Source organism: Prionailurus viverrinus, chromosome B3, assembly GCF_022837055.1.
Source record: "Prionailurus viverrinus isolate Anna chromosome B3, UM_Priviv_1.0, whole genome shotgun sequence".
Lineage (NCBI taxonomy): Eukaryota > Metazoa > Chordata > Mammalia > Carnivora > Felidae > Prionailurus > Prionailurus viverrinus.
In genome coordinates, this window is record NC_062566.1 from 56,919,368 (window position 1) to 56,944,865 (window position 25,498).

At 38.6% G+C, this 25,498-nt stretch overlaps 1 protein-coding gene across 19 annotated transcripts in view; it reads right to left on the reverse strand.

The window, feature by feature from the left end:
• The window catches only part of MGA (MAX dimerization protein MGA), a 170,331-nt gene that overhangs the window by 48,987 nt on the left and 95,846 nt on the right, over positions 1–25,498 (reverse strand). For all 19 annotated transcript variants that reach the window (XM_047864126.1, XM_047864124.1, XM_047864136.1 and 16 more), the window contains exons 3-9: positions 22,402–23,350; positions 21,526–21,604; positions 21,313–21,408; positions 9,267–9,398; positions 8,687–8,791; positions 7,113–7,774; positions 5,436–5,784 (exon numbers count right to left, since the gene is read on the reverse strand). In XM_047864126.1, coding sequence (XP_047720082.1) covers positions 5,436–5,784; positions 7,113–7,774; positions 8,687–8,791; positions 9,267–9,398; positions 21,313–21,408; positions 21,526–21,604; positions 22,402–23,350 — 2,372 coding nt within the window. The remainder of the gene's footprint in view (positions 1–5,435; positions 5,785–7,112; positions 7,775–8,686; positions 8,792–9,266; positions 9,399–21,312; positions 21,409–21,525; positions 21,605–22,401; positions 23,351–25,498) is intronic.

Genomic DNA, 25,498 nt, shown 5'->3' on the forward strand with positions numbered 1-25,498 from the left:
TACAAAGCAGTAGTAATTAATAAAGTATGGTGCTGACATAAAAACATATAGACAGCTACATGTCAAAGAATGAAACTGGACCACTTTCCTAAACTACATCACAAACAAAAGTAAACTCAAAATGGATTAAAGACCTAAATGTTAAGACCTAAAACCATAAAAATCCTTGAAGACAATAAAAGCAGTAATTATCAGCTGTCGCAAAACTTTTCTATATATGTCTCTTGAGGCAAGGGAAATAACACAAAGTAAACTACTGGGACTACATCAAAATAAGTTTCTGCAGGCATCTGGGTGGCTCAGTTCGTTGAGCAACCAACTTATGATTTTGGCTCAGGTCATAATCTTGTGGTCGTGAAGACAGAGCCCCATGGCAATCTCTCTGCTAAGTGTGGAGCCTGCATGGGATTCTTGCTCTCCCTCTCTCTGCCCCTATCTTGCTCACATTCTCTTTCTCTCAAAATAAATATTTTTTAAAAATAAAAATACAGTGGGGCACCTGGGTGACTCAGTCGGTTGGGCATCCGACTTCAGCTCAGGTCATGATCTCGCAGTCCCGGAGTTTGAGCCCCGCGTTGGGATCTGTGCTGACAGCTCAGAGCCTGGAGCCTGCTTCAGATTCTGTGTCTCCCTCTCTCCCTGACCCTCCCCCATTCATGCTCTGTCTCTCTCTATCTCAAAAATAAATAAACATTAAAAAAAAAATTTTTCAAATGTAAAAATAAAAGTACAATAAAAAATTTCTGGGGGCACCTGGGTGGCGCAGTCGGTTAAGCATCCGACTTCAGCCAGGTCACGATCTCGCGGTCTGTGAGTTCGAGCCCCGCGTCAGGCTCTGGGCTGATGGCTCAGAGCCTGGAGCCTGTTTCCAATTCTGTGTCTCCCTCTCTCTCTGCCCCTCCCCCGTTCATGCTCTGTCTCTCTCTGTCCCAAAAATAAATAAACGTTGAAAAAAAAATTCAAAAAAAAATTTCTGCACTGCAAACTGAAAGGCAATTTACTGAATGGGAGAAGATACCTGCAGATGACCTATCCAATAAAGGGGTTAGTATCCAAAATATATAAAGAACTGATACAACTCAACACCCAAAAACCAATAATCCAATTAAAGAAAGGGCAGAAGACATGAACAGACATTTCTCCAGAGAAGACATACAGATGGCCCACAGACCATGAAAAGATGCTCAGCATCACTCATCATCAGGGAAATGCTATCAAAACTACAATGAGATATCACCTCACACCTGTCAGAATGGCTAAAATCAAAAACACAAGAAACAAGGGTTGAAGATGATGTGGGGGGAAAAAAGGAACCTTCTTGCACTGTTGGTGATGCAAACTAGTGCAGCCACTCTGGAAAATAGTATGGAGGTTCCTCAAAAAGTTAAAAATAGAACTACCCTATTATCCAGAAATCATACTACTGGTATTTACCCAAAAAATACAAAAATACTATACAAAGGGACACATGCACCCCTATATTTACAGCAACATTATTTACAACAGCCAAATTATGGAAGCAGCCCAAGTGTCCTGATGAGTAAAGATGTGGTATCTATATATATATACACAATGGAATATTATTCAGCCATAAGAAAATGAAATCTTGCCATTTCCTAGATGGAGCTAGAGAGTATAATGCTAAGCAAAAGAAGTCAGAGAAAAACAAATACCATATGATCTCATTCATATAGAGTGTTGCTAGAATGTCTTTATCTTCAAGATTAAAAAAATACTAATACATTAATAAATGGACTTAAAAATAGGTTAATATGATCTGCAATTATCTGATGGGAGATTTATACTAGGGAATCTTTTTTTCCCCCATATGGCTAGCCAGTTGTACCACTACCTACTGACAATAAATCCTTTCATACTGGCTTAAAATGTCACCTATAATTTAGTAAACTGAAAAATATTTACATTTGGGTCTTCTTCTAGTCTCTGCTGCCTATTTTATAAACAGTGCCAGGCTATTCTAACTGCTATTTCAGTGTTTAAATAAGATACTGCCTCCATATACCTAAATGATCTTTATAAAAATAAGATTCAAAAGGTTTAGAATGAAATACAATATAGAATTATTAGTTTAGTTCTATCTATATCTCCTTAATGAGTTTTCTCCCATTTTGCACTTACGGCAACCCTTTTCCATTTCAAAATAACAAGAGTAAGTTACAGAAGCCACATAAATATGAAAACTGTGTTATCTGTAGGATTTATTAGTTTGATTTCTTGGTTAATGCATTTGCCCTGTGTCTTATCCTTAACCTTAATTAAACTCCAAAAGCCAGCCAATTATCATAGTATTTTTTGTTTTTCCCATTGGTATAGAACATTATTAAGAAACATGACTTATTATGCTCTAGGAGCCATGAGTTTTTTTGTACTGTTAGGGAAGATGAGAAAAGGAGAGAAAGTACTTTTGTTATGACTGTTATGAAAAAGGAATAGAAATAAGGAAGAGTTCTTAGAGGTAAAATGTTACTGAGACCAAAGCCAAACAAAATTATACAGGAAAACTAGAAGACAAAGAAATTTTTCAGTCTGTTTTGAAAAAAGACAGGTAAGGAAAAAAAAAAAAAAAACAACTATGGATGATTTAGAGGAATTGTAGAGGAAGAAAATGAGAAAGCAAAGAGTCAAACAAATGATGGAAAAAAGTATCTCGAAAGGACATGAAATTTCAGATTAAAAGATTCCACTGAATAGCAGGCAGTAATAACTTTAAGAAGATTTTATCTAAACGCATCTTTCTGACATTTGTACCATTAAGAATAAAGAAGGGGTGAGGGGCGCCTGGGTGGCTCAGTCGGTTAGGCGGCCGACTTCGGCTCGGGTCATGATCTTGCGGTCCATGAGTTCCAGCCCCGCATCGGGCTCTGTGCTGACAGCTCAGAGCCTGGGGCCTGTTTCGGATTCTGTGTCTCCCTCTCTCTGACCCTCCCCGTTCATGCTCTGTCTCTGTCTCAAAAATAAATAAACGTTAAAAAAAAATTAAAAAAAAAAAAAGAATAAAGAAGGGGTGCCTGGGTGGCTCAGTAAGTTAAATGTCTAACTTCAGCTAGGGTCATGATCTTGCCGTTCATGAGTTCGAGCCCCACGTTGGGCTCTGCACTGACAGTTCAGAGCCTGGAGCTTGCTTCAGATTTGTGTGTCTCCCTCTCTCTCTCTGTCCCTTGCCTGCTCACACTCTTTCTCTGTCTCTCAAAAATAAACATTAAGAAGAATTTTTTTTTTTAAAGAATAAAGAAGATATCCTAAACCCTTTTAAAGGGAAACCACTTTGCCTAGGAAGGATTTAAAATCAATTTGAGGGGGATGCCTGGGTGGCTCAGTCAGTTAAGCGTCCAACTTCAGTTCAGGTCATGATATCACAGTTTGTGAGATCAAGCCCCACGCTGGGCTCTGTGTGGACAGCCTGGTGCCTGCTTTGGATTCTGTATCTCCCCCCCACCCCCCCGTCCCTCCCCTGCTCATGCTTGTGCTCTCTCTCTAAAACAAATAAACATTTAAAACAAAAGAAAAAGAAAATCAATCTTAGGGGCACCTGGGTGGCTCAGTCAGTTAAGTGTCTCACTCTTGATTATCAGTTCAGGCCCATCTCACGTTTCATGAGATCGAGCCCCACACCAGGTTCTGTGATGACAAGCACAGAGCCTAGCCTGCTTAGGATTCTTTTTCTCCCTGTGTGCCCCTCCCTTGCTGGCACTCTTTCTCTCAAAAAAATAAATAAACATTAGAGAAAAATCCAGTGTTGAGTATGGAAAAATTGGCACTATCCAACTAATGGTAAATGTGTTCTTGGTACAACCCTAGAAAGATCTATAAATCTTTAAAGTTCTCTGTCACAGGAATTCCACTTTTTTTTTTTAACTTTTTTAATGTTTATTTATTTTTGAGACAGAGAGAGAGGGAGACACAGAATCGGAAGCAGGCTCCAGGCTCTGAGCCATCAGCCCAGAGCCCGACGTGGGGCTCAAACTCACGGACCACGAGATCGTGACCTGAGCTGAAGTCAGACGCTTAACCGACTGAGCCACCCAGGCGCCCCAGGAATTCCACTTTCAATAGCCTACCATGAACACGAATGTTCAACACTGTACTGTTTACAATAAAATACAAAAAGGCTAAATGTCCAAACATAAGGACTATAATATGAAGCTATTAAAGCTAAAATTCTAATATAGATCTATACTTGTTGATACAGAAAATAGAACATAACTTTATGATAGCAAATTTATAAAGGTTATAATACCACATACACAGTAGTTTCATTTCTATAAGACCCTATGTATGCACACAAGTGTATTAACAGAAAATCCTGGAGGAACATATACTCAAGTATTAAACATCCACTGTGATTGACGTTTACACTGATATGACAAGCAATAGCAAATGTAAATATACACTGCCAAAAAGGGGAGTGTCAGTCCCCTAATTATCTAAGAAGCAAAAAAATCTTCGGGGCACCTGGGTGGCTCAGTCAGTTGAGCATCTGACTTTGGTTCATGATCTAGTGGTTCAAGAGTTCAAGCCTCATAGTAGGCTCACTGGGGTCAGCCTTTCAGCACAGAGCCCACTTCGGATCCTCTGACCCCCTCTCTGCCCCTCCCCGACTCATGCTCTCCAATAAATAAATAAACAAACAAGCAAGCAAGCAAAAAAATCTTCGATTACATGGCAAACCTATATTCAATATATTTGGACAAAAAAATACAGAAGGAAAAAATCAAGGATGGTATAATATGTAACTTGGTGGGTCTACATATTTTATGAAAAAGGAAAAATCAGCATTTCAAAATAGTATGTAACGCTTAGAACTCAATTATGCCCTTCTCCTATCCCCAAAACTCCTATCACATGGTGAATAGCTCCAACAAGGACCAGAGTCTTCTTGCAAATTTCTTCTTTTAGAAAATAATGAGATGTGTTAGTTGACTTCATTGTGGTAATCATCTCACAAAGTATACATGTGCAAACTTTCATGTTGTACACTTTAAGTACATGCAATTGTACTTGTCAATTATACCTCAATAAAAGCTGGGGTGGGGGGGAATGGAGAGAAAATTATGTTATTATACTGATCACCTATATATTGAAAGAACATGGGAAGAGAAGGGAAACACAATAACGGGTGAAACTTAAAGGCATTCTGAAGTCCAAATGAGAGAATGATTCAAATTTAGCACAAAAAACCTATCCACAAAAGAAAAATTGTATTTAAGAAATTATATTTAAGAAAGGTGTGTGTCTGTGTCCATGTGTGTTTATGTTATCATATAAGTCACAAAGAAAGAACATTTAAGGATGAGAATTTCTCAAAATTCTTACTAGATCACAGATTAAAGGATTAAAGTAACAGTATCATTTGAAATAACCAACCTTTTCTAAAAAATGAAACTATAGTGTTTTAATTCTCAATTAATACTCACTGTATTCCAGCTTCTTTCTCCTCTTTTTCTCTTTTAATTGTTCTTCCTCCTCCCTGACTCCCTCTTCTCTTTCTTCTCTTTGCTCCTCTCCCAAAGCATCATAAAATACTGGATCACGATGAGCAGCCTTCCTCTGGAAATGTTTAGATTTGGATCCTCCTTTAACAAGTACAACTTTTCTTTTCAAACAAGTGCATCCGAACATGCAGTCTGGTCGGCGGCAGTGAGCAGGCTGGCGCTTCTCCAAAGCTAGACTGGAACACACGCAACCCAATCGACAGAAGTCATTGTTGCATGGAGGGGCTCGTTTCCTTATGATTGTGTGGATGGGTTTAGTTTTGAGAGATGCCTAAAGTTAAAACAGAAAATTGTAAACTGATTAAATCATGCTCCCATACCACCAACAGCTTACAAGTCATATATTGGTCTGTCTTTTCAGACTCTGAATACTCAGTATTAATGGCACAAGATTAGCAGTAGATTTAAAGGACAAAACATGAATGTAACCAGGACTCTGAACAATCTCTCATTTAAAAAAAAATTTTTTTTTAACGTTTATTTATTTTTGAGACAGAGAGAGACACAGCATGAACAGGGGAGGGGCAGAGAGAGAGGGAGACACAGAATCCGAAACAGGCTCCAGGCTCTGAGCTGTCAGCACAGAGCCCGACGCAGGGCTCGAACTCATGGACTGCGTACAATCTCCCATTTTAATGCATAGCAGAGACAAGAGAATATTTTAATTAATTATGAGCCAAAATAGCAACAATGATGAATTTATTCTCAATAGAAATTACACATAATATTCTAAGGCAGAGGTGGACAAGACCCACAGGCAAATCTGGCCTGTTTCATCAATAAAGTTTCACTGAAACACATCATGTTTACAGCATAACAGCAGCACAGAGTCAAGTAACTGCAACAGAGTGTGTATGGCCTACAAAACCTAAAATATTTACTCCCTGGCCCTTTAAGGAAATAGTTTGCTGACATGTGCTTTTTAGTAACTAATCAAAAATGGATAGAATAACATGTGCACAACTGTCTTTAAAAATGATTAATAATAAAGGGCACATTGTGTATTCAATCCCAACATCTTCAGGTCAGGAATTTAGTCACAGAATTTAAAAATGAAAGGTAAGGTACACAAATTTCATGACAAAAAAATAGTCACTTGCTATTGTACCATTTCACACACACCAGAGGCTTCTAAAATAAGTGAATCGATAATAAGTGAAAAAGTCTTAATATAAAATTTTATAAAACTTTTATAAAAGCTTTTTCTCCATAGGTTTATAGTATTTTTTAATTTTCTGAAATGTAGTATGTTTTAAGGAGAACTTTCAAAGCTGTTTTAATACAATAAGCAACTGTACTTGCCCACATGCTAGAATATGAAATTAGAGACTTTCAGAATGGCCAGATGACTTTATATAGGAGAGACACATCATCCAAAACCACAAATGTACTGTCTCCCTCTACTGGCAGGAGGGGATCTACACTGGGGTGTCTAGTTAGAAAGAATAACAAATATGGAAGACAACAGAATCTCCTTATTTATCACTAAGGTAACTAAATGCTGATCCTCCTGCCATAAAGCCCAGCCCCAGTGCCCCACACTAACCTAATTTTTCCAACCATAAACTAATATGCTTCTGGGAAACAAGAGATACTTACTTGAGCAGTAAGTAGAGTTGTTAAGGATACATCTGCTCGCTCTTCAGTGATATAGGTCCTTGGTTTTCCTTCCCAAAGTGCACAGTCTTCCAGGTCCATTAGCTTCACTTGAGATTTAGACAAGCCTGCAGGGCGAGTTCCCTGTTGCTGCTGCTGCTGCTGCTGATGGGCCTGCCGCAAACTAATCTGCTTTGGAAATGTATTTTCATCTAAAGTTGGCACAACAAAGTTATTCACCTGATTTTCTGAGATAGTACTTGAAGAATTCTTGGCAGCCTTATCTCCTGGAATCATATGAGCATGTTTCTGCTTTGGTGAAACAGGGTATGGTAAAATGGATTTATAAGATGATTTAGTTCGGCCACTGAGAGTTGCCTGTTTGTTTTGAGACTTTGTCTTTCGAGAGGCAGGGGGCAAAGAATGAGGCTTCAAAGAATAGGAGGTAGAAGGGGAAACGGTAGATTGCTTCTTTAGTACACTGTCAAGTGTTCGTACATAGCTGGTACTCTTGGTGGGAAGCTGGTATACCACAGGAGATGTGGGAGCATTAGAAGAGAAACCCATGCTTGTTTCCATCAGCTTGCCTTCATTTTCCAAGTACTCATCAAGCTTATCACTGCAGAAAGCAGAACGGTTTTTCAGGGGACCCTCTGAATTTCCACCTAGAAATAAAGAGATGTAGATACTTTAAAATAGGGCCAATCTTTAGATCTCTAGGAAAATACACTTAAAAAGGCTGAGAGCATTAAGTTACAAGCCACTGAATCTTCCAAACTATCCCTCCTTAGAAGGAAGAAAAAAATATAAAACCAAGTGAAGAGATTGAATCATACATTAATTACATTAAAATCTGTTACCTAAAATTACCTCATTACATATATTTATCATTAATTTTTGTGAAGTGCTAACAATAGTAATAATTAACTGAAAGAGTCTACAACCTTTGACAACTTATAACCTTGAGAGAAACCACACTTAAGTAAAAACATAAGAGCAAAAAATGTATGTAAATCAAACCTCAACAGAACACCAAGAGATTAACAGATTAACAGATTGCAGTACCTGCAAGTGTAGTAGACAGACAAGCATTATATTATTGTAACAATGTACAAGAATTCAAAGATGAGAAAACTATTTTGGACACAGGGTAAATTTATCTGGTTAGAATGTAAACTGCAAGTAAGAGCAGTGGGAAAAGCACTAAAAAAGATCAATACGCATATAGTCGAAATGTTTGGATTAGAAGTTTACTTGGAAATGTAATGTTTTAAGGAATCACTCTACAGCTCTTAAGTACACAGTTATGAAATAATACTTGAGAATGACACTTACCAGAACTGCAGGAGTTACAGAAAAGAAATGCAATTTAAAAAGGGTACAGGGATTATTTAAGCCTGACATGGCTAGGGATATGGAACATGGGAAGGAACAGAAATCAGCAAGACAATTATTTTCAGTTTATCTGAAGCATGTAAAGAAGAGAGGACAAAAAACAACCATGACTTAACTTTTAACACAATGCTTTGGCCACATGTTTCAGAACATATTTGCAATTTTTTTAAAAAGCTGATTACCTTCATTCCTAGATGCAGAAGCACTATGGAACTTTCCTCTCCATCCCTTGATTTTGGTGAAGTCATTGGTCTTCCCTGTCCTAGAAACAAAGGGAAATCCAGCATCTATAAAAGAAAAAGTAAAAAAAAAAAAAAATGACCAAAATTCAAACCAACCAATATTTAATATCTAATTAGTTACTAAGGCTATTTTTAAATTTATTTTGAGAGAAAAAGTGTAAGTGCAGTAGAGGCAGAGACAGAGGAGAGAGAGAATCTCAAGCAGGCTCTGCAATGTGGGTCTTGAACTCACGAACAGTGATATCACTTGAGCTGAAATCGAGTTGGATGCTTAACCAACTGAGCCACCCAGGTGCCCCGAATTATTCACTAAGACTTAATCTGAAATGTATAAACCATTAAGACTACGCCACTAGGTAAAAGATTTAGAATATCATCCTAGAGGTGCACACACTCTCTCTCTCAAAATAAACAAACATTAATAATAATTAAAAAAAAAGAATAGCATCTTACATGTCTCTAAACAAAGGTAGTTTTTTATTTATATCAAACGTTGACTTTACGAATGTTACACACTCACCAGGAGAAGCAGGGTTGGTTCCTGTAAGGTTCCAGAAAGGAAAGCTAGTGGCTGGAGCCAAAGGCAGCTGTACTCCCAAGTATTTAAGATCAATGCTCATTGTCGGATCCACTGAATTCAATTTTAAGCCCACTACAAGAAAAAAGAACCACAAATCACACTGGTTGGTTTTGGTTTTGTTTCTTTTTAACTTTTGGGGTGGAGAGAGGGGATATTACTAGAGATAAAGGGAGAGAGGGAAGAGCAGAAATGAAATAAAATCAAAAAGTGGCAGCAGGCTTTAAAGTGACCCATGATCCTCACCTCCTGGTATTACATATTTGTGTAATCCTCTCCTCTCCTCCCTTGAGTCTGGGTAGGGCCTGGGCTTTATTTCTAATAGGCGGAATGTGGCCAAAAGGATAGGATGTGTGTGAATAGTGTGTATGTGATAATATGAGTGCATGTTACTAAAACTGCAATGATATAAATTCTGCCAACAACCTGACAGAAAATGAAAGGAGATCCATCCCCAGTCAAGCCTCTGATGAGAAACCAGACCTAACATCTCAATTAAAGCCTTGTGAGACAGGAAGCAGAGGGCCCAGTTAAGCCATGCCAAACTCCTAACCCAAAGAAACTGAGACAGTATGTGTGATAACTTTATGGCAATGTGTTAAGCAACAATAGATAACTAATACATAAACATAGTAAAATTAAGATCATTTGTGCTTTAACCCTTTGTGATCCAGAGACTTTCTAGGGCCTTTAACACAAATTGGCCACATACTAAGCTTCTGGCCTGAATTATGGCTGAAAATCCCCTAATTATTATCAATGATACTAATGGTTAACTGAGCCTATAAATATTATGGCTTATTTGTGGTTACTTAAGAGGCAATCTTTTGGGAAAGTATTTATTTAGCATATCCTTTTATAATTTTGTGGGGTTTATCTGCTTAACATATTAGATCTGAGATTTGTCCATGTTGACAGATTTAGCTCTAGATCATTTATTTTCAGAGCTGTACACTACTCCAGATTATGAATATATAGTACTCCTAATTTATTCATCACTCTACTGGAGATGAGAATTAGGTTGTTTCCTATTTTTTTATTAGAGTATAGTTGACAATGTTACAATACCACTAACTGTATTTCTTATGCTGTATTTTTCATCCCCATAACCTACACATTCCATAACTGGAAGCCTGTATCTCACACACCCCTTCGTCTATTTATTTCCTACTTTTAACAATAATATTACTGGGCACCTGGATGGCTCAGTCAGTTAACCATCTGACTTGACTTTGGACATGATCTCACAATTCATGAGTTCAAGTCTGGCATCGGGTGAGCTCAGGCCCCACTACAGGTGGGCCCCGCTTCTCTCTCTCTCCCTCTCTCTCGGACTCTCCCTCACTTGTACCCTCTCTCCCTCTCTCAAAAACAAAAAAAAATTACAAACAATACTTTACAGTGTAATTACATATTGTGTACAAGTGAGCATGTGTGAGACCTTCCCTAATGCATTTAGCTTTTCCTTGTGGCATTTGCCCAGGAATGGAATTGCTATATAATGGGGTCTGTTCATCTATCAATTGTATTGAATGCTGTGAGTGCTCAACATATTTGTGGCTGCCCAAAATATTTTGAATACCCTTCCTCTAGCAGATAGTTTTACCCATTAACTCCAACCTCTTCAAGGCAGGTATTTTAAAAACTCACTTTACAACTTCCCTTGCAGTTTGCATGCAGTCATGTAACCCAGGTTTTGCCAATCAGGTGTTCCCATGAAAGACCTCAATTTAGGAGAGAACACCATGAAGAGATACTCTGCAGAATTGTGTAAATGAGGGCAACAGTGTTTGCCCAAGAATTTTTAAGTTTGTTTTTTGACAGAGAGAGAGAGAGAGAGAGAGAGAGAGAGAGAGAGCGCGCGCACCAACAGGAAGGAGCAGAGAGAGAGAGACAGAATCCTAAGCAGGCTCTGCACCCTCAGTCCAGAGCCCGATGCAGGGCTCGAACTCACAAACCTTCAGATCATGACCCAAGCTGAGATCAAGAGTCAGACGCCTAACCAAATGTGCCACCCAGGTGCCTCTGGCCAAGGATTTTTTAGAGGTAAAAGTACCCAAGGTCCTAGTTATAAGTATACTGTGTTCCGTGTCTATACTGAAATGGTGGTGATTGTCCATTGTTGTGGGACTGCCTATATGAGCAGTCTGCAAATGTACTGTGAGCATTTTTCCTGACTGCACAGTCCTAGGGTCTGTTTCTCTGGCCTTTCAGAAGATTCTGTAAATCATCTGACACTTCTTAATAAACTCATCTATATCATCTGTAGAGTGGAGTCTGATATTTACTGCTAAGAAGTTTAATGATACACTTCTTCTGAATCCTTCTGGTGTAATGGCACATAAGAAAATGATAATTATACAAACTGGGATAAACCTTGGGATGCTTGTAGCTGGAGGCAACTAGCTCTATAGTTATTAATTACCCTTGGTCATGCCTGGCCATTCTGAGATCACTATTTCAAGAACATATTATCTGTCATAAATCATAGATAACCTTGTGCCAAAATGTACTAGGTTAGGAACTTGTGTACTAGATAATGCCAAATTACTTTCAATTTACACGCCTTCCAGTAAGTAGTGCATGAGAACTCTTGCTGATCGTTTCTCTACAACATTTGATATCAGTGGACTTAAAAAAACTTGTTCCAATCTTTTGCTTTAAATTTATATCCTATTATTCTTAAATATGTACTCTTCCGTTACTAGTGACAATCTTCTAATTTGGATTTCCTCATTTGTGAATTATTGGCTTCATATTATTGTGCAGAAAAGTGTTTACCTTAAATGTTAACAAAACTGAAGTAGTTCAAAGTATTAAGTATTGTAGTATTGTATTGTAGTAATAGCCATTAAAAAAGTGATGGTACAGGGGCACCTGTGTGGCTCAGGTTAAGCATCGGACTCTTGATTTCGACTCACATCATGAACAATATCACAGTTCCTAAGATCAAGCTCTATGTTGGGCTCTACGCTGACAGCACAGGACCTGCTTGGGATTCTCTCTCTCCCTTTCTATGTGTGCCTTCCCCTCTCACACACAAGTGTTTTCTCTATCTCTCAAAATACACAGAATTTTAAAAAATTTTTTTATTTTTTTTTTTAGTATTTATTCATTTTTGAGAGAGAGACACAGAGTGTGAGTGGGGGAGGAGGAGAGAGAGGGAGACACAGAATCTCAGCAAGCTCCAGGCTCTGAGCTGTCAGCACAGAGCCCGATGTGGGACTCACATTCACGAACTACGAGATCATGATCTGAGCCGAAGTCAGTCACTTAGCTGACTGAGCCACCCAGGCATCCCTAAAAAAATTTTTTTAAATCATAGGTACAGGTTTCCAAAAGGCTTACATATTACTGGTCCCCTAAAAGGTGAAGGCATTAGATAGGTTATGAGCCACAAATTCTTATGGCAACTTGGGTATCCTCCACACAGAACTTATCTGAACAGAAGATTGCTAGATCGCGATTCTGTTTTAGTTTAAGTCCAGTTCTTTAAAATTAATAGTTGTTGTTTTAGTTAATCACATGACATGATAACATTAACATCAATAAAATATGCTTTCCAGGGTCCCTGGGGGGCTCAAGTCGGTTAAGTGTCTGACTTTGGCTCAGGTCATGATCTCATGGTTAGTGAGTTCAAGCCCCACATCTGTGCTGACAGCTCAGAGCCTGGAGCCTGCTTCAGATTCTGTGTCTCTCTCTTTTTTTTCTGCTCCTCCCCTGCTCGCACTCTGTCTGCCCCCCTCTCTCTCTCTAAAATAAATATTAAAAAAAATTTTTTTAATAAAATTTTCTTTCCAGAGGCACCTGATTGGTTCAGTTGGTGGACTGTGCAACACCTGATCTCAGGTTTATGAGTTCGAGTCCCACTGGGTAGGGAGATTGTTTAAAAATACAATCTTTAGGGGCATGCGGGTGGCTCAATTAGTTAAGTGTCTGACTTCAGTTCAGGTCATGATCTCACAGTTAGTGGGTTTGAGTCCCGTATCGGGCTCTGTGCTGACAGCTCAGAGCCTAAAGTCTACTTTGGATTCTGTGTGTCCCTCTCTCTCTCTCTCTGCCCCTCCCTCACTTGCACTCTCTCAAAAATAAACAAACATTAAAAAAAGAAAAAGAACAAAAAAAACTTAAAATAGGGGCACCCTGGGTGGATCAGTTGGTTGAGCATCCAACTCTCGATTTCAGCTCAGGTCATTATCCTGGGGTCAGGGAATCATGCCCCACATCTGGCTCTGCAATGAGCATGGAGCCTCCTTAAGATGATCTCTTTCTCTCCCTCTCTCTCACTCTTTCTCTCTTTCACTCTCGAGTGCTCTCTCTCTCTAAAAAAAAATAAAAGAAATAACAAAAAATAAAATATTCTTTCCTCATGTTTCTAACAAATCAGGGAGAAATAAGAATAGGAGTCAAAACAACTGGTTTCTAATCTTGTGTTTGGGCTAAATTTCTCTTAGCTTTTGCTTCCTCATCAGTAAAATATCAATTCACCACACTGGGTTTTATGTTTTAAGTATTTACTGCACCTTTTCTATGAAATACTCTGTAATACAAATGGTAATAGAGATAAAAGACATTTCCCAAAATTCAAAGAGCTTTAAGTGTCATTCTCCCAATGGACTCATTAGTAGTTAAAATAGGGTAAATAAGTCCTAAGAGAGGTAAGTAAAAAGAAATGACATTTGAAAAGCCCAAGGGAATACAGTAAAATTTTACACAAGGTTTAACACTTAGGTTAGAATAAGAATTAACTAGGAAAGGTGGGAAGGGACAGCAGAGTGGAACCAAAGAGCAAGATACTGCCAGAAATTCAAATGAGAACTGAATCCTAAAAATGGATGAAATGAGATACCCCAGTGCTTTGAGAAGAGAAAAATACTCATTATTGGGGGGGGAAAAAAAAAAAAAAAAGCCAGAACAGCTGCCTACATTGATGGTAAAAAGAAAGGAATTCAGTTGATAAAAAATGTACCCACACAACCAAGTAGGTAGACATGCAAAATCTAGACCCACACAATCAAATTTAGAAACTATTTTTCCTCTTTTCTTGTCTGTGTTTACTTGTATCTTAAACTTCCACCTACCCCCAAAAGAGACAGCAAGACCTAAAAACCACAAAAAGTGCACACCTATTTTAAATATGCATATCAGGGGCACCTAGGTGGCTCAGTCGGTGAAGTGTCCAACTTCAGCTCAGGTCATGATCTCACGGTTTGTGAGTTCGAGCCCAGAGCCTAGAGCCTGGAGCCTGCTTTGGATTCTGTGTCTCCCACTCTCTCTGCCCCTTCCCCACTCGTGCTTTGTCTCTCTCAAAAATAAACATTAAAAATAAATAAATAAATAAATAATAAACGTATCCATTTTTAGTCATAAAAGTAGAGAAGTCAATGGCACAGAGACAATGTTCAAAGTAATTCCCAATTTAGCTTATCTGTACTATCCTGAAATGTTTGTCCTGCAAGAAAATCCTTCCCCAATTAACACATACATGAGACCTATAGACTTAGTTGGTTTCCTATAAGATTACATTGCATAACATAACTAAATAATTCACAGAAAGCATATCTCAAAAAAAGCATAAAATTCTTTCCACATATGACATTTTAAACTAAATTATACTCCTAAATGTTTTTGCTTTTTCACCAGATCAGGAGCTAGTTCTTAAAAACATATTATCACACCATTACAAAAAAAGACTCATAAAGACAGAATTGAAAAAAAAAAAAAAAAGCTACACTTTAGGTTCAAAGGCAGTCACCTAGGATAAACTGTAGTTTAAAAAGAAAAAAAAAGCCTGCCCCAGCTAAACCGACTAAAATATAAAGTACCCACAAAAACACACTCAAGAGGAATTAACTCCTACATAACTAAACAACACAGAAAAGAAAAGCAGATATATAGGGGAGCCTGGGGAGCTCAGTTGGTTAACCATTCAACTCCTGATTTCAGCTGAAGTCATGATCTCATGGTTCCTGAGTTCGAGTTCCACATCAGGCTCCAAACTGTCAGCTGCTTGCAATTTGCTCTCTCCCTCTCTCTCTGTCCTCCCCTGCCCCACACTTCCTCTGTCTCTCTCAAAACTAAACTTTAAAAAAGGCAGATACATATAAAAGAAAAACTCCAATTAACCATTAATTAACACTACACTAAGAATGTATTTTTAACTAAAATCAAGAGTCATAGAGCTCTAGAAAGACTGCCATAAAGGAATTTAACACTATAACTGGCAAAAATTAATATTGATATGATAAACAGGTTGCAACAACATGGATGGAGCTAGAGTATAATGCTAAGCAAAGTAAGTCAGAGAATAACAAATACCATATATTTTCACTCGTATGTGGAATTTAAGAAACAAAACAATTGAGCAAAGGGAAAAAGAGAGAGAAAGAGAATTTAAGCAGACTCTTAAATATAAAGAACTGGTCACCAGAGAGGAGGGGGATGGAGGGGGTGAATTAAATAGGTGATAGCGATTAAGGTGTGTACTTGTACAATGCATTGGATGATGTGTGGCATTGCAGAATCACTAAATTGGACACTTGGGGGCACCTGGGTGGCTCAGTCAGTTAAGTGTCTGATTTTAAATTTGGTTCAGGTCATTACCTAACAGTTCGTGGGTTCAAGCCCCATGTCGGACTTGACACTGATAGCACAGAGTCGGCTTGGGATCCTCTCTCCCCTCTCTCTCCAGCTTGTGCTCTCTCTCTCTCTCTCAAAATAAACAAACTTTAAAAAAGTTTAAATACATAAATAAAAGTTGTACACTTGAAACTAATATAACAAAGGATGTTAACTGGAAATAAAAACTTTTTTTAAATTGGGGAAAAAAGATAAATCTCTGGGGCAGAGGAATTCCAAATAATTTATCCACATACTCCATCCTCAAAAAGTAGAATATGGGGCGCCTGGGTGGCTCAGTAGATTAAGCATCCAATTCTTATGTTAGCTCACGTTATGATCTCATGGTTCCTGAGCTTGAACCCAGCATCTGCCCCTGCACTGAAAGAATGGAGCCTGCTTGGAATCCTCTGCCCCTCCCCCTACTTGCCTTCTTTCTCTAGCTCTCTCAAAATAAATAAACTTAAAAAAAAAAAAAAAAAAAAAAAGGAAGTGGAACATCATTCCCCACTCATTAAATATGGGCTTCCCAGTGACTTCCTTCCAAAGGTCGGTCAATGGAAAGGTCAATGATAAATCATGTTGATAAAATGTACCCTTTGTATGATGGGATGAGAATGGCACTTCACCTCTGTGATCTTCCTCTTATGAACATATAACCTCAGTCTAACCATGAAAAAAATTCAGATGAATCTCAATGGAAGGACATGCTCCAAAATATTTGACCAGTACTCCTCAAAATTGTCAGGGACATTAAAAACAAAGAAAATCTGAATAATGTCCCAGCCAAGATTCTGAGGTGACATGAGGACTAAAAGAGATTTCCTAGATGGAATCCTGGACCAAAAATGTAAGGAAATCCATATGAAGTATGGACCTCGGTCAATACTAATATATCAATACCATTTCACTAACTGTAACAAATGCACTATACTAATGTTAAATGTTAATAATAAGGAAAACTGAATGAACAGTATATGGAAACTTCTATGTTCCTAATTTTTCTACAAATATAAAACTTACCTAAAATTTTAAAAATATGAAATTGACATAAAACTGACTTGGCAGAATGAATGAGAAATGCTTCTACAAAAAGTACTTTTAAAGGTCAAAAACTGATGATAATTTCAGTTTGACAAAAAATAAATCAATTTGGATGTAGTGAAGATAGTATAGGAGAGACAAAAAATATAGTTCTGTGGAAAACAAAATTAAGACTCTTATTTCAGCAACAAAACTAACACCAAAAACGGTAACACCTTCTCAGGCTTAATATGTCTTCCACAACTTCAAAGCAAGCTCAAAAGTCTTTTCACGTGTTTCAAGTTTTCAGCTCAGAAAGATTTTTTAAGTCCTTTTGTTATAACAAGTAATGAAGGGCCCCTGGATGGCTCAGTTGGTTGAGCATCCACTCTTGATTTTGGCTCAGGTCATGCTCTCAGGGCCCTGAGATCAAGCCGGCATCAGGCTGCATGCTCAGCATGAAGCCTGCTTAAGATTCTTTCTCCCTCTCCCTCTCCTCTGTTCATACACACATTTTCTCTCAAAAAATAAATTCTTAAATAATGAAACTCCACAGTTACTAGAAAAGCAAAGAAATATGACATTATTTAATTGAAACTTAACAAATTATTTGAATCATCAATTTTTAGAAAGGGACCTTAAAAGGACCTGGAGTTGGCATCATCACTCAGTTACTACAAATACTTAGCCAACGGAAGTTATTCTGAAATTCTAAGTCTTAAGAAGCAAAGGATGAGGAATCCGGGATATCTGCCAAAATAAAATAGAGAAAAAAAATCCAAAATAGAGCTCTATCTCACACCTTATGAATTGTACCATATAGACTACAGATTTAATGGTTTAAAAAAAAATAAAACTAAGAATACACTTGAGGGGTGCCTGGGTGGCTCAGTCGGTTACATGTCCCACCCTTGATTTCAACTCAAGTCATGATTTCACAGTCTGTGGGATGGAGGCCCAAATCAGTCTCTGTGGGGACAGTGCAGAGACTACTTGGGATGTCCTCTCTCCCTGTCTGCCCCTTCCCCACTCTCTCTCTCGCACTTGCGCTCTCTCTCAAATAAACTTAAAAATGTTTTTAACTAGTAAAAAAAAAAAATCTAACATCAGCTTCTATCATTTAGAAATTGAGCATCATTATACAAATATGCTGATTTCAGTCTACTGAACAATGACAATTTCTGAAAACAATGGGTCAACCTTCCCATGTGACAACAATCTACAGATGGGACTGCCCCTTTAGAAGAGGCACCTGTGGGGCACCTGGGTGACTCAGTCGGTTAAAGCATCTGACTTCCGCTCAGGTCATGATCTCACGGTTCGTGAGTTCAAGTCCCGTGTTGGGCTGTGCTGACAGCTGAGAGCCTGGAGCCTGCTTCAGAGTCTGTGTCTCCCTCTCTCTGGCCAACCCCGCACCACCACCACCACCAACCCCCCCCCCCCCCCCCCAGCTCACACTCTCTCTCTCACAAATAAATATTAAAAAATTATTTAAAAAAAAATAGAAGAGGCACCTGTGCTCTAGACTGCCACAGTCCAACCTCATCCACAAAATGAGGCTTCTTTCATTTGGGTAACCTGCTTAGTTTCCAGGAGCATTTGACTCTGAACCCCCAACACCGAGAAGAAAACGTTAGATTTGACTACAATGCATGTAAGGGAAGGAAAAAACAAACTCAAATCTTAACCAGCCAGGAATTAATAGGCAAACAAACCAAAGCAAAAAGACCAGCAGGTAGCACTGAATATACTTACCTCTAGCACTAAGACTAAAACAAAGGTAAGGTTGACAGGTATTTATACATTATCAGAGTACATAACTAACAACAACAACAAAAAAAAAATCCAAGTAGAAGGAAGAAAAAAGATAAAAGACAAATTAACTGACAGAGATTAAGAATATTAAATATAACAGCAGAAATGAAAACTGACAACAGGTATGGCCTGGGTAGCTTAGTTAGTTAAGCAGACTTTGGCTCAGGTCATGATCTCACAGTTCATGGGTTTGAGCCCTGCAACTCTGTCAGCACATACCCCACTTCGGATCCTCTGTCCCCCTCTCTCTCTTTGCCCCTCCCCTGCTTGCATTCTCTGCCTCTCACAAAATCAGTAAATAAACTTTAAAAAAATATATGAAAGCTGACAATAAATTATAATAAATGTTATTTACCAGTAAGACTATGATTGGACTGTAACTGTCGATTAAAAATCCATTGTACCTAGTCCTTATCACTTGGATTGAGATTTGTACACCTTAAGATCACACTGTCACAAGGAGTCTCATATTAAAGCAGAAGTTTTTCAAGTATTATGAGCTAATTTACAAATTGAATGATCATTTCATAAATCATTTTGTTACCATATAATGCTTAGACTCTCATATAAGTGATGTGCTATATAATGTAAATCAACTAGACGCTCCTTTGAAAGGAAAACTAATAGTCAAAAACTGAATAAACTACTCCAAGAAGCACACCTAAAATCAGATATACAACAAGCTAAAAAACTGAGGCATGGCTTACAATCTTTCACTTACAGGGTAAATGGAAAGTCAGAGTTACTATGATGGTAATAAATACACAGTAGTCCCTCCTAATCCACAGGGGATGCATTCCAAGACCCCCAGTGGATGCCTGAAACCACGGATAGTACTAAACCCTACCCACACATACATAATGTTTTTTCCTATACATACATATCTATGATAAAGTTTAATTTATAAATTAGGGACAGTAAAAGAAAACAACAATAAAATAGAACAATTATAACAATAAACTCGAATAAAAGTTATGTGGATGTGGTCTTTCTCAAAATACACTGTGCTCAACATTCTTCTTGTGATGATGTTTGATGATAAATTGTGATGAAGTGAGGTGAATAAGGTAGGTGCTGTACCACAACATTAGGTTACTAATGACCTTCTGACGATACATCAGAAGGAGGATCATCTGCTTCTAGTAAGTGAAACCATGGAAAGAGAGACTGCACATAAGAGGGTCGAGAGGGATTACTGTAGTAGATTTCATTCTTAAAATACAGGATTAAAGGGCGCCTGGGTGGCTCAGTTGGTTGAGCATCTGACTTCGGCTCAGGTCATGATCTCATGGTTCATGAGTTCGAGCCCCGCGTCGGGCTCTGTGTGGACAGCTCGGAGCCTGGAGCCTGGACCCTGCTTCGGATTCTGTGTCTCCCTCTCTCTCTCTGCCCCTCCCCAGCTTGCACTCTGTCTCTCCCTCTCTCAAAAATAAACAAACATTAAAAAAAAAAAAAAAAATTTTTTTTTTTTGGGGCGCCTGGGTGGCGCAGTCGGTTAAGCGTCCGACTTCAGCCAGGTCACGATCTCGCGGTCCGTGAGTTCGAGCCCCGCGTCGGGCTCTGGGCTGATGGCTCAGAGCCTGGAGCCTGTTTCCGATTCTGTGTCTCCCTCTCTCTCTGCCCCTCCCCCATTCATGCTCTGTCTCTCTCTGTCCCAAAAATAAATAAACGTTGAAAAAAAAAAAAATTTTTAATAAAAAAAAAAAAAATTTTTTTTTAATACAGGACTAAGCAACATAATAAAAGCCAAAGACAATTTATTACAATAAAATATAACAGTAAAATATTTAAAGTCCCAATCAGTACATAAAATACACAAAATATGTTTACAGCCACACAATGAGAAAGTATTCTATTTACACACTTAAACATATTACTAAGTATATAAGTAGAACCCTGCCCTCAAAAGAAAACACACATAAGCAAAAACAACTAAAATTTACAAATGAGAATGAGGGAAGAAAATATGGAGTTATAAGACAGAGAAAAGAAAACACTTTCTTAGTATGATACATTTTTTACATGCATAAGATATTATATGCTTCACAGACAGTATCTTCAGAGTTGGAAAGATTTTTGTTAGGATAAAAAGCATATTGACATGTTCTTAAGAGTAAGAATCAGAGGGGCGCCTGGGTGGCGCAGTCGGTTAAGCGTCCGACTTCGGCCAGGTCACGATCTCACGGTCCGTGAGTTCGAGCCCCGCATCAGGCTCTGGGCTGATGGCTCAGAGCCTGGAGCCTGTTTCAGATTCTGTGTCTCCCTCTCTCTCTGCCCCTCCCCCGTTCATGCTCTGTCTCTCTCTGTCCCAAAAATAAATAAACGTTGAAAAAAAAAAAAATTAAAAAAAAAAAAAAAAAGAGTAAGAATCAGAGAAAAACACAAGCTGAGAGAGGCACTAAAAGAAATGAAATTAAGGATGGGGGGAGAGGAGTAAAAACAGGGAAAAGGGGGAAGGAGAAAAGGGAAAGAGAGAGAGAAAGGAGAGAACAAAATTGAAAATTGGCTTGTATATTTTTTTAGACAATATTACCTTCTTGAAGACCAGGATGTATCACCTGCTTGTGCCGCAAGGCCTTCAAATCTTCTATCAATTCCTTTTCCAACTGGGAAATTCTTGCTCTGCAACCTACTCAGAAAACAAACAATGACATAAACTACTATATATTAAAGAAAAACTAACATTTTATCTTTCATTTCTAGAGCCAAATCGGAAGTATCTCTCCTTTTATACTATTATATATACCTGGATCATTTGTGGTTGATGCCTGAAGACTAGAGGGCTCTTCAGTTGTGCCATCAACTGCATGAATATCAAGAGCTTCCTATATTTAAAATAAGAAAAAAGTTCATATCATTTCTAAAAGTTTAAAAGTAAACCAGGAATGTTTTTTGATACTTCTGGTATCTTCTAAGTGTTCTATACTAATAGTACTTAAATGATCAGAAGGAAAAAAAGAAGTCAAAAACTCTGAATATGCTCGGCTGACATAAAATGACGTTTATGCCAATTTACATACTGATTTCCTACAGTTTATATATATTGCATACTCAGCAATTAACAAGGAAAGAGGAAAAGACCAGCTAAAGAGAATTCAACATCTCTGTAAGCCAATTTTGAAATACCAGCCTCCTAAAAAGACCTAAAAGAAAAATAATCTAGTTGAAGAGTTGGGAGTAAAATAAAGAAACTATCCATGTGTGAGACAACAGTATTTATAAGACCACATTTAGTTCTCCAGGGATACTCTGTTATTGATGAGTATAAGAGGATGGGGTATCCCAAAACATTTAGTCAACTTTTCATGTATTTATGCTTTTTAAAGTCCATGATAATGTAAATGCCACAAGGAGCCAATGATTTTTTAAACTCCAGCTAAACACAGTATAAAAATTAAAAACTGAGATCTAAGTATACATAATTATTTAAGTCCATTCAAGCAAAATATCTTAAGTGGTGCCTTGTAATAAAACCGAACATTCTGGAGATACTCCTCTCCGCACACATATACCCTCACATTAATAGCTGCATTTGAAAGAACTAGATTGAGTTATTTATCAACTAGTATATAATTCAAGAATCACTATTTGACCCTAGAAGGAAAGCTGAAAATGATCTTACCTTTGATTCAAAGGAAACAAAGAGAACACCATCCACATCTTCCAGATCAGGCTTCACATCTGGAAAGGTAATCCCAGGACCTATAGGAGTGGTCTTTGTAGAAGGTAAAGACTTTCCTGCGTTTTTAGGTGGTCTCCCTGCCTTAGAAAGTTTCAATTTTCGTGGCCTTCCTCTTTTTCCAGAGACATTTGAAGGGGTATTCTGATTAGCATTCACAACCTTGGTGACTGTTGAAATCTTAAGCATAGTTGTTCTCCTTCTGCCCAAGTCCTCTTTTCCGAAAAATGAGTCTCCAGCAGAATTCTTTGAACTGTCAGGTATTCTTTCTGTGGTAGTGCTGTCCGATATCTCAGGATATTTCCATTGAGGCTCTTTAAGTAAGGGATACTTCTGTACCACCCCAAGTTCTGGTGAATGTTTTCTAAGATCATTTTCTGATTCCTTGCCTAAGCAGAAGTCAGTCTCATTGGAATTTTCAACGTATGTAGGCAAATAGTCTAATTCTGTCAGTATAGAAGATTTATCTTTTCGAGATGTGGAAAGTATGTTATCAGGGAGCTCAGAAATCTTCACTGTGCTTTTAGTGACAGCACAGGGCTCCAGATAGACTACCGGCATCTTTCCAGCGTCTAACTTGAACATTTTAGCTTGAGCAACACCTGATGGGCTATTGGGTAGCCATTTAGAAGACGGATGGTCAGCTTCTAGGTTATCAACTTTATTGTGTCTCTTTAGCTGTTTCTCTAATATAGGATCATCATCACTGTTTGAGTATACATCTGTTTCTTCATCTGTCTCTTCTTGTTTTACAGTTACCCCTTCTGGGCACTCAGCAAGCTCATACTCATAATCATCTACAGGTTCCTCTTTAATAACAACATTGAAGTTTCCATCCGGGTCTAATGGTGATGTTACATGGGAGCCGTCTTCAAAATTGTTGGCAACAAGACTGAAGAGACAAGGGAGGGAGGTTAAAAAGGGCAAAATTATCAGTAAGACTCAGGAGTAAAAAAGAGAGACTACTGGAAACCAAGCAACACATAAGATTTTATGAGCCATTCATCAAAAAAAAAAAAAAGTGTAACTTAACAAGATTCTCAAAAGCAGTTTACCACCATCACACTTTTACAACTTTCATCAATTTCTCATAAAAAATATATAAAAATGAGTACAGTATCACTAAATCAAAACTCAGATATAACACTTATTTTTCAAATACACTCAATTTTGAAAGTCAGCTGGCACTGACCCAAAATTAAATTCTAGAACTAATCGACACATCAATTAACCACTGACAATAAAGAGCAAACCAGTGTCCACTACAATTAAGAACTGCAATATGGGGCGGGGAGAGGGGGGTGCCTGGGTGGCTCAGTCCGTTAAACGTCCAACTCTTTGGTTTCGGCTCAGGTCATTATTTCACAGTTCGTGATTTCAAGCTCCATTATCATGAGTTTGAGCCACCAACTGGATGGGCCCTGTGCTCTCAGCACAGAGCCCACTCTGGATCCTCTGTCTCCCCACCTCTCTCTGCCCCTCCCCCGTTCACGTGTACCCTCTCAAAATTATACAAACATTGAAAAAAAAAAAAAAGAAAGAAATGTGGGGCAGCTGGATGGCTCAGCTGGTTAAGTATCCAACTTAGGCTCACGTCACGATCTCACATTTTGTGGGTTCAAGCCTCACATTGGGATCTGCGCTGACACCTTAGAACCTAGAGCCTGCTTTGGACTCTGCGTCTCCCTCTGTCTCTGCTCCTCCCCCACTCATGCTCAGTCTCTCTCTCTCTCTCTCTCTCTCTCTCTCTCTCTCTCTCTCTCTCAAAACTAAAAATAAAATTAAAAATAAAAAAAGGGGCGCCTGGGTGGCGCAGTCAGTTGAGCGTCCGACTTCAGCCAGGTCACGATCTCGCAGTGCGTGAGTTCGAGCCCCGCGTCAGGCTCTGGGCTGATGGCTCAGAGCCTGGAGCCTGCTTCCGATTCTGTGTCTCCCTCTCTCTCTGCCCCTCCCCCGTTCATGCTGTCTCTCTCTGTCTTAAAAATAAATAAACGTTGAAAAAAAAATTTTAAATAAATAAATAAATAAATAAATAAAGAATCACAATATAGGGGGCACCTGGGGTGGTTCAGTCACTTTAAGAATCTGACTTCAGCAAAGGTCACAATCTCATGGTTCCTGAGTTCAAGCCTAGCATCAGGCTCTGTGCTAACAGTGAGGAGCCTGCCTGAGATTCTCTCTCCTCTCTCTGCCCTGACCCTACTTGTGCCCATGCACACGCTCTCCCTCTCAAAATAAATAAACTTAAAAAAAAAAAAAAAAAGAAAGGAATTGCAACATGGGGGCAACTGGGTGGCTCAGTCCGTTGATCGTCCAACTCCTGATTTCAGTTCATGTCATCATCTCAGGGATGTTAGATCAAGTCCCACATCAGGCTCCATGCTGGGTGTGCAGACTGCTTAAGATTCCCTCACTCTCTCCCTCTCCCTCTGTTCCCCCCTACCCCTCCACTGGCACGGTCTCTCTTAAAAGGAAAAAAAAAAAAAAAAAAAAGAATTGCAATAAACAACAGGGAAGTACTTTCAAACTGCTTGATTTGTTTTGGGATAAAATTCATAAAACATAAAACATAACAGGGAGCATGGCTGGCTCAGCTGATAGAGCATGTGACTCTTCATCTTGGGGTTTTAAGCTCAAGCCTCATGTTGGGTGTAGAGATTACTAAAAAATAAAATATTAAAAAAAAACATAAAACAGGGGCGCCTGGGTGGCTCAGTCAGTTGAGCGTCCGACTTCGGCTCAGGTCATGATCTTGCTTCGAGCCCTGCGTCGGGCTCTGTGCTAACAGCTCAGAGCCTTGAGCCTGCTTCGGATTCTGTGTCTCCCTCTCTCTCTCTCTGCCCCTCCCTGGCTCATCCTCTGTCTCTCTTTCTCTGTCAAAAATAAATAAATGTTTAAAATTAAAAAAAACAAAACATAACATTTTAACCATTTAATAATGTACAAGCCAGCAGTACTTTTTAGTATATTCACAATGTTGTTGCCAGGTTATTTTCAACTTTGAAACGGAAAAACTCACTTTCAATGTAATGAATCAACC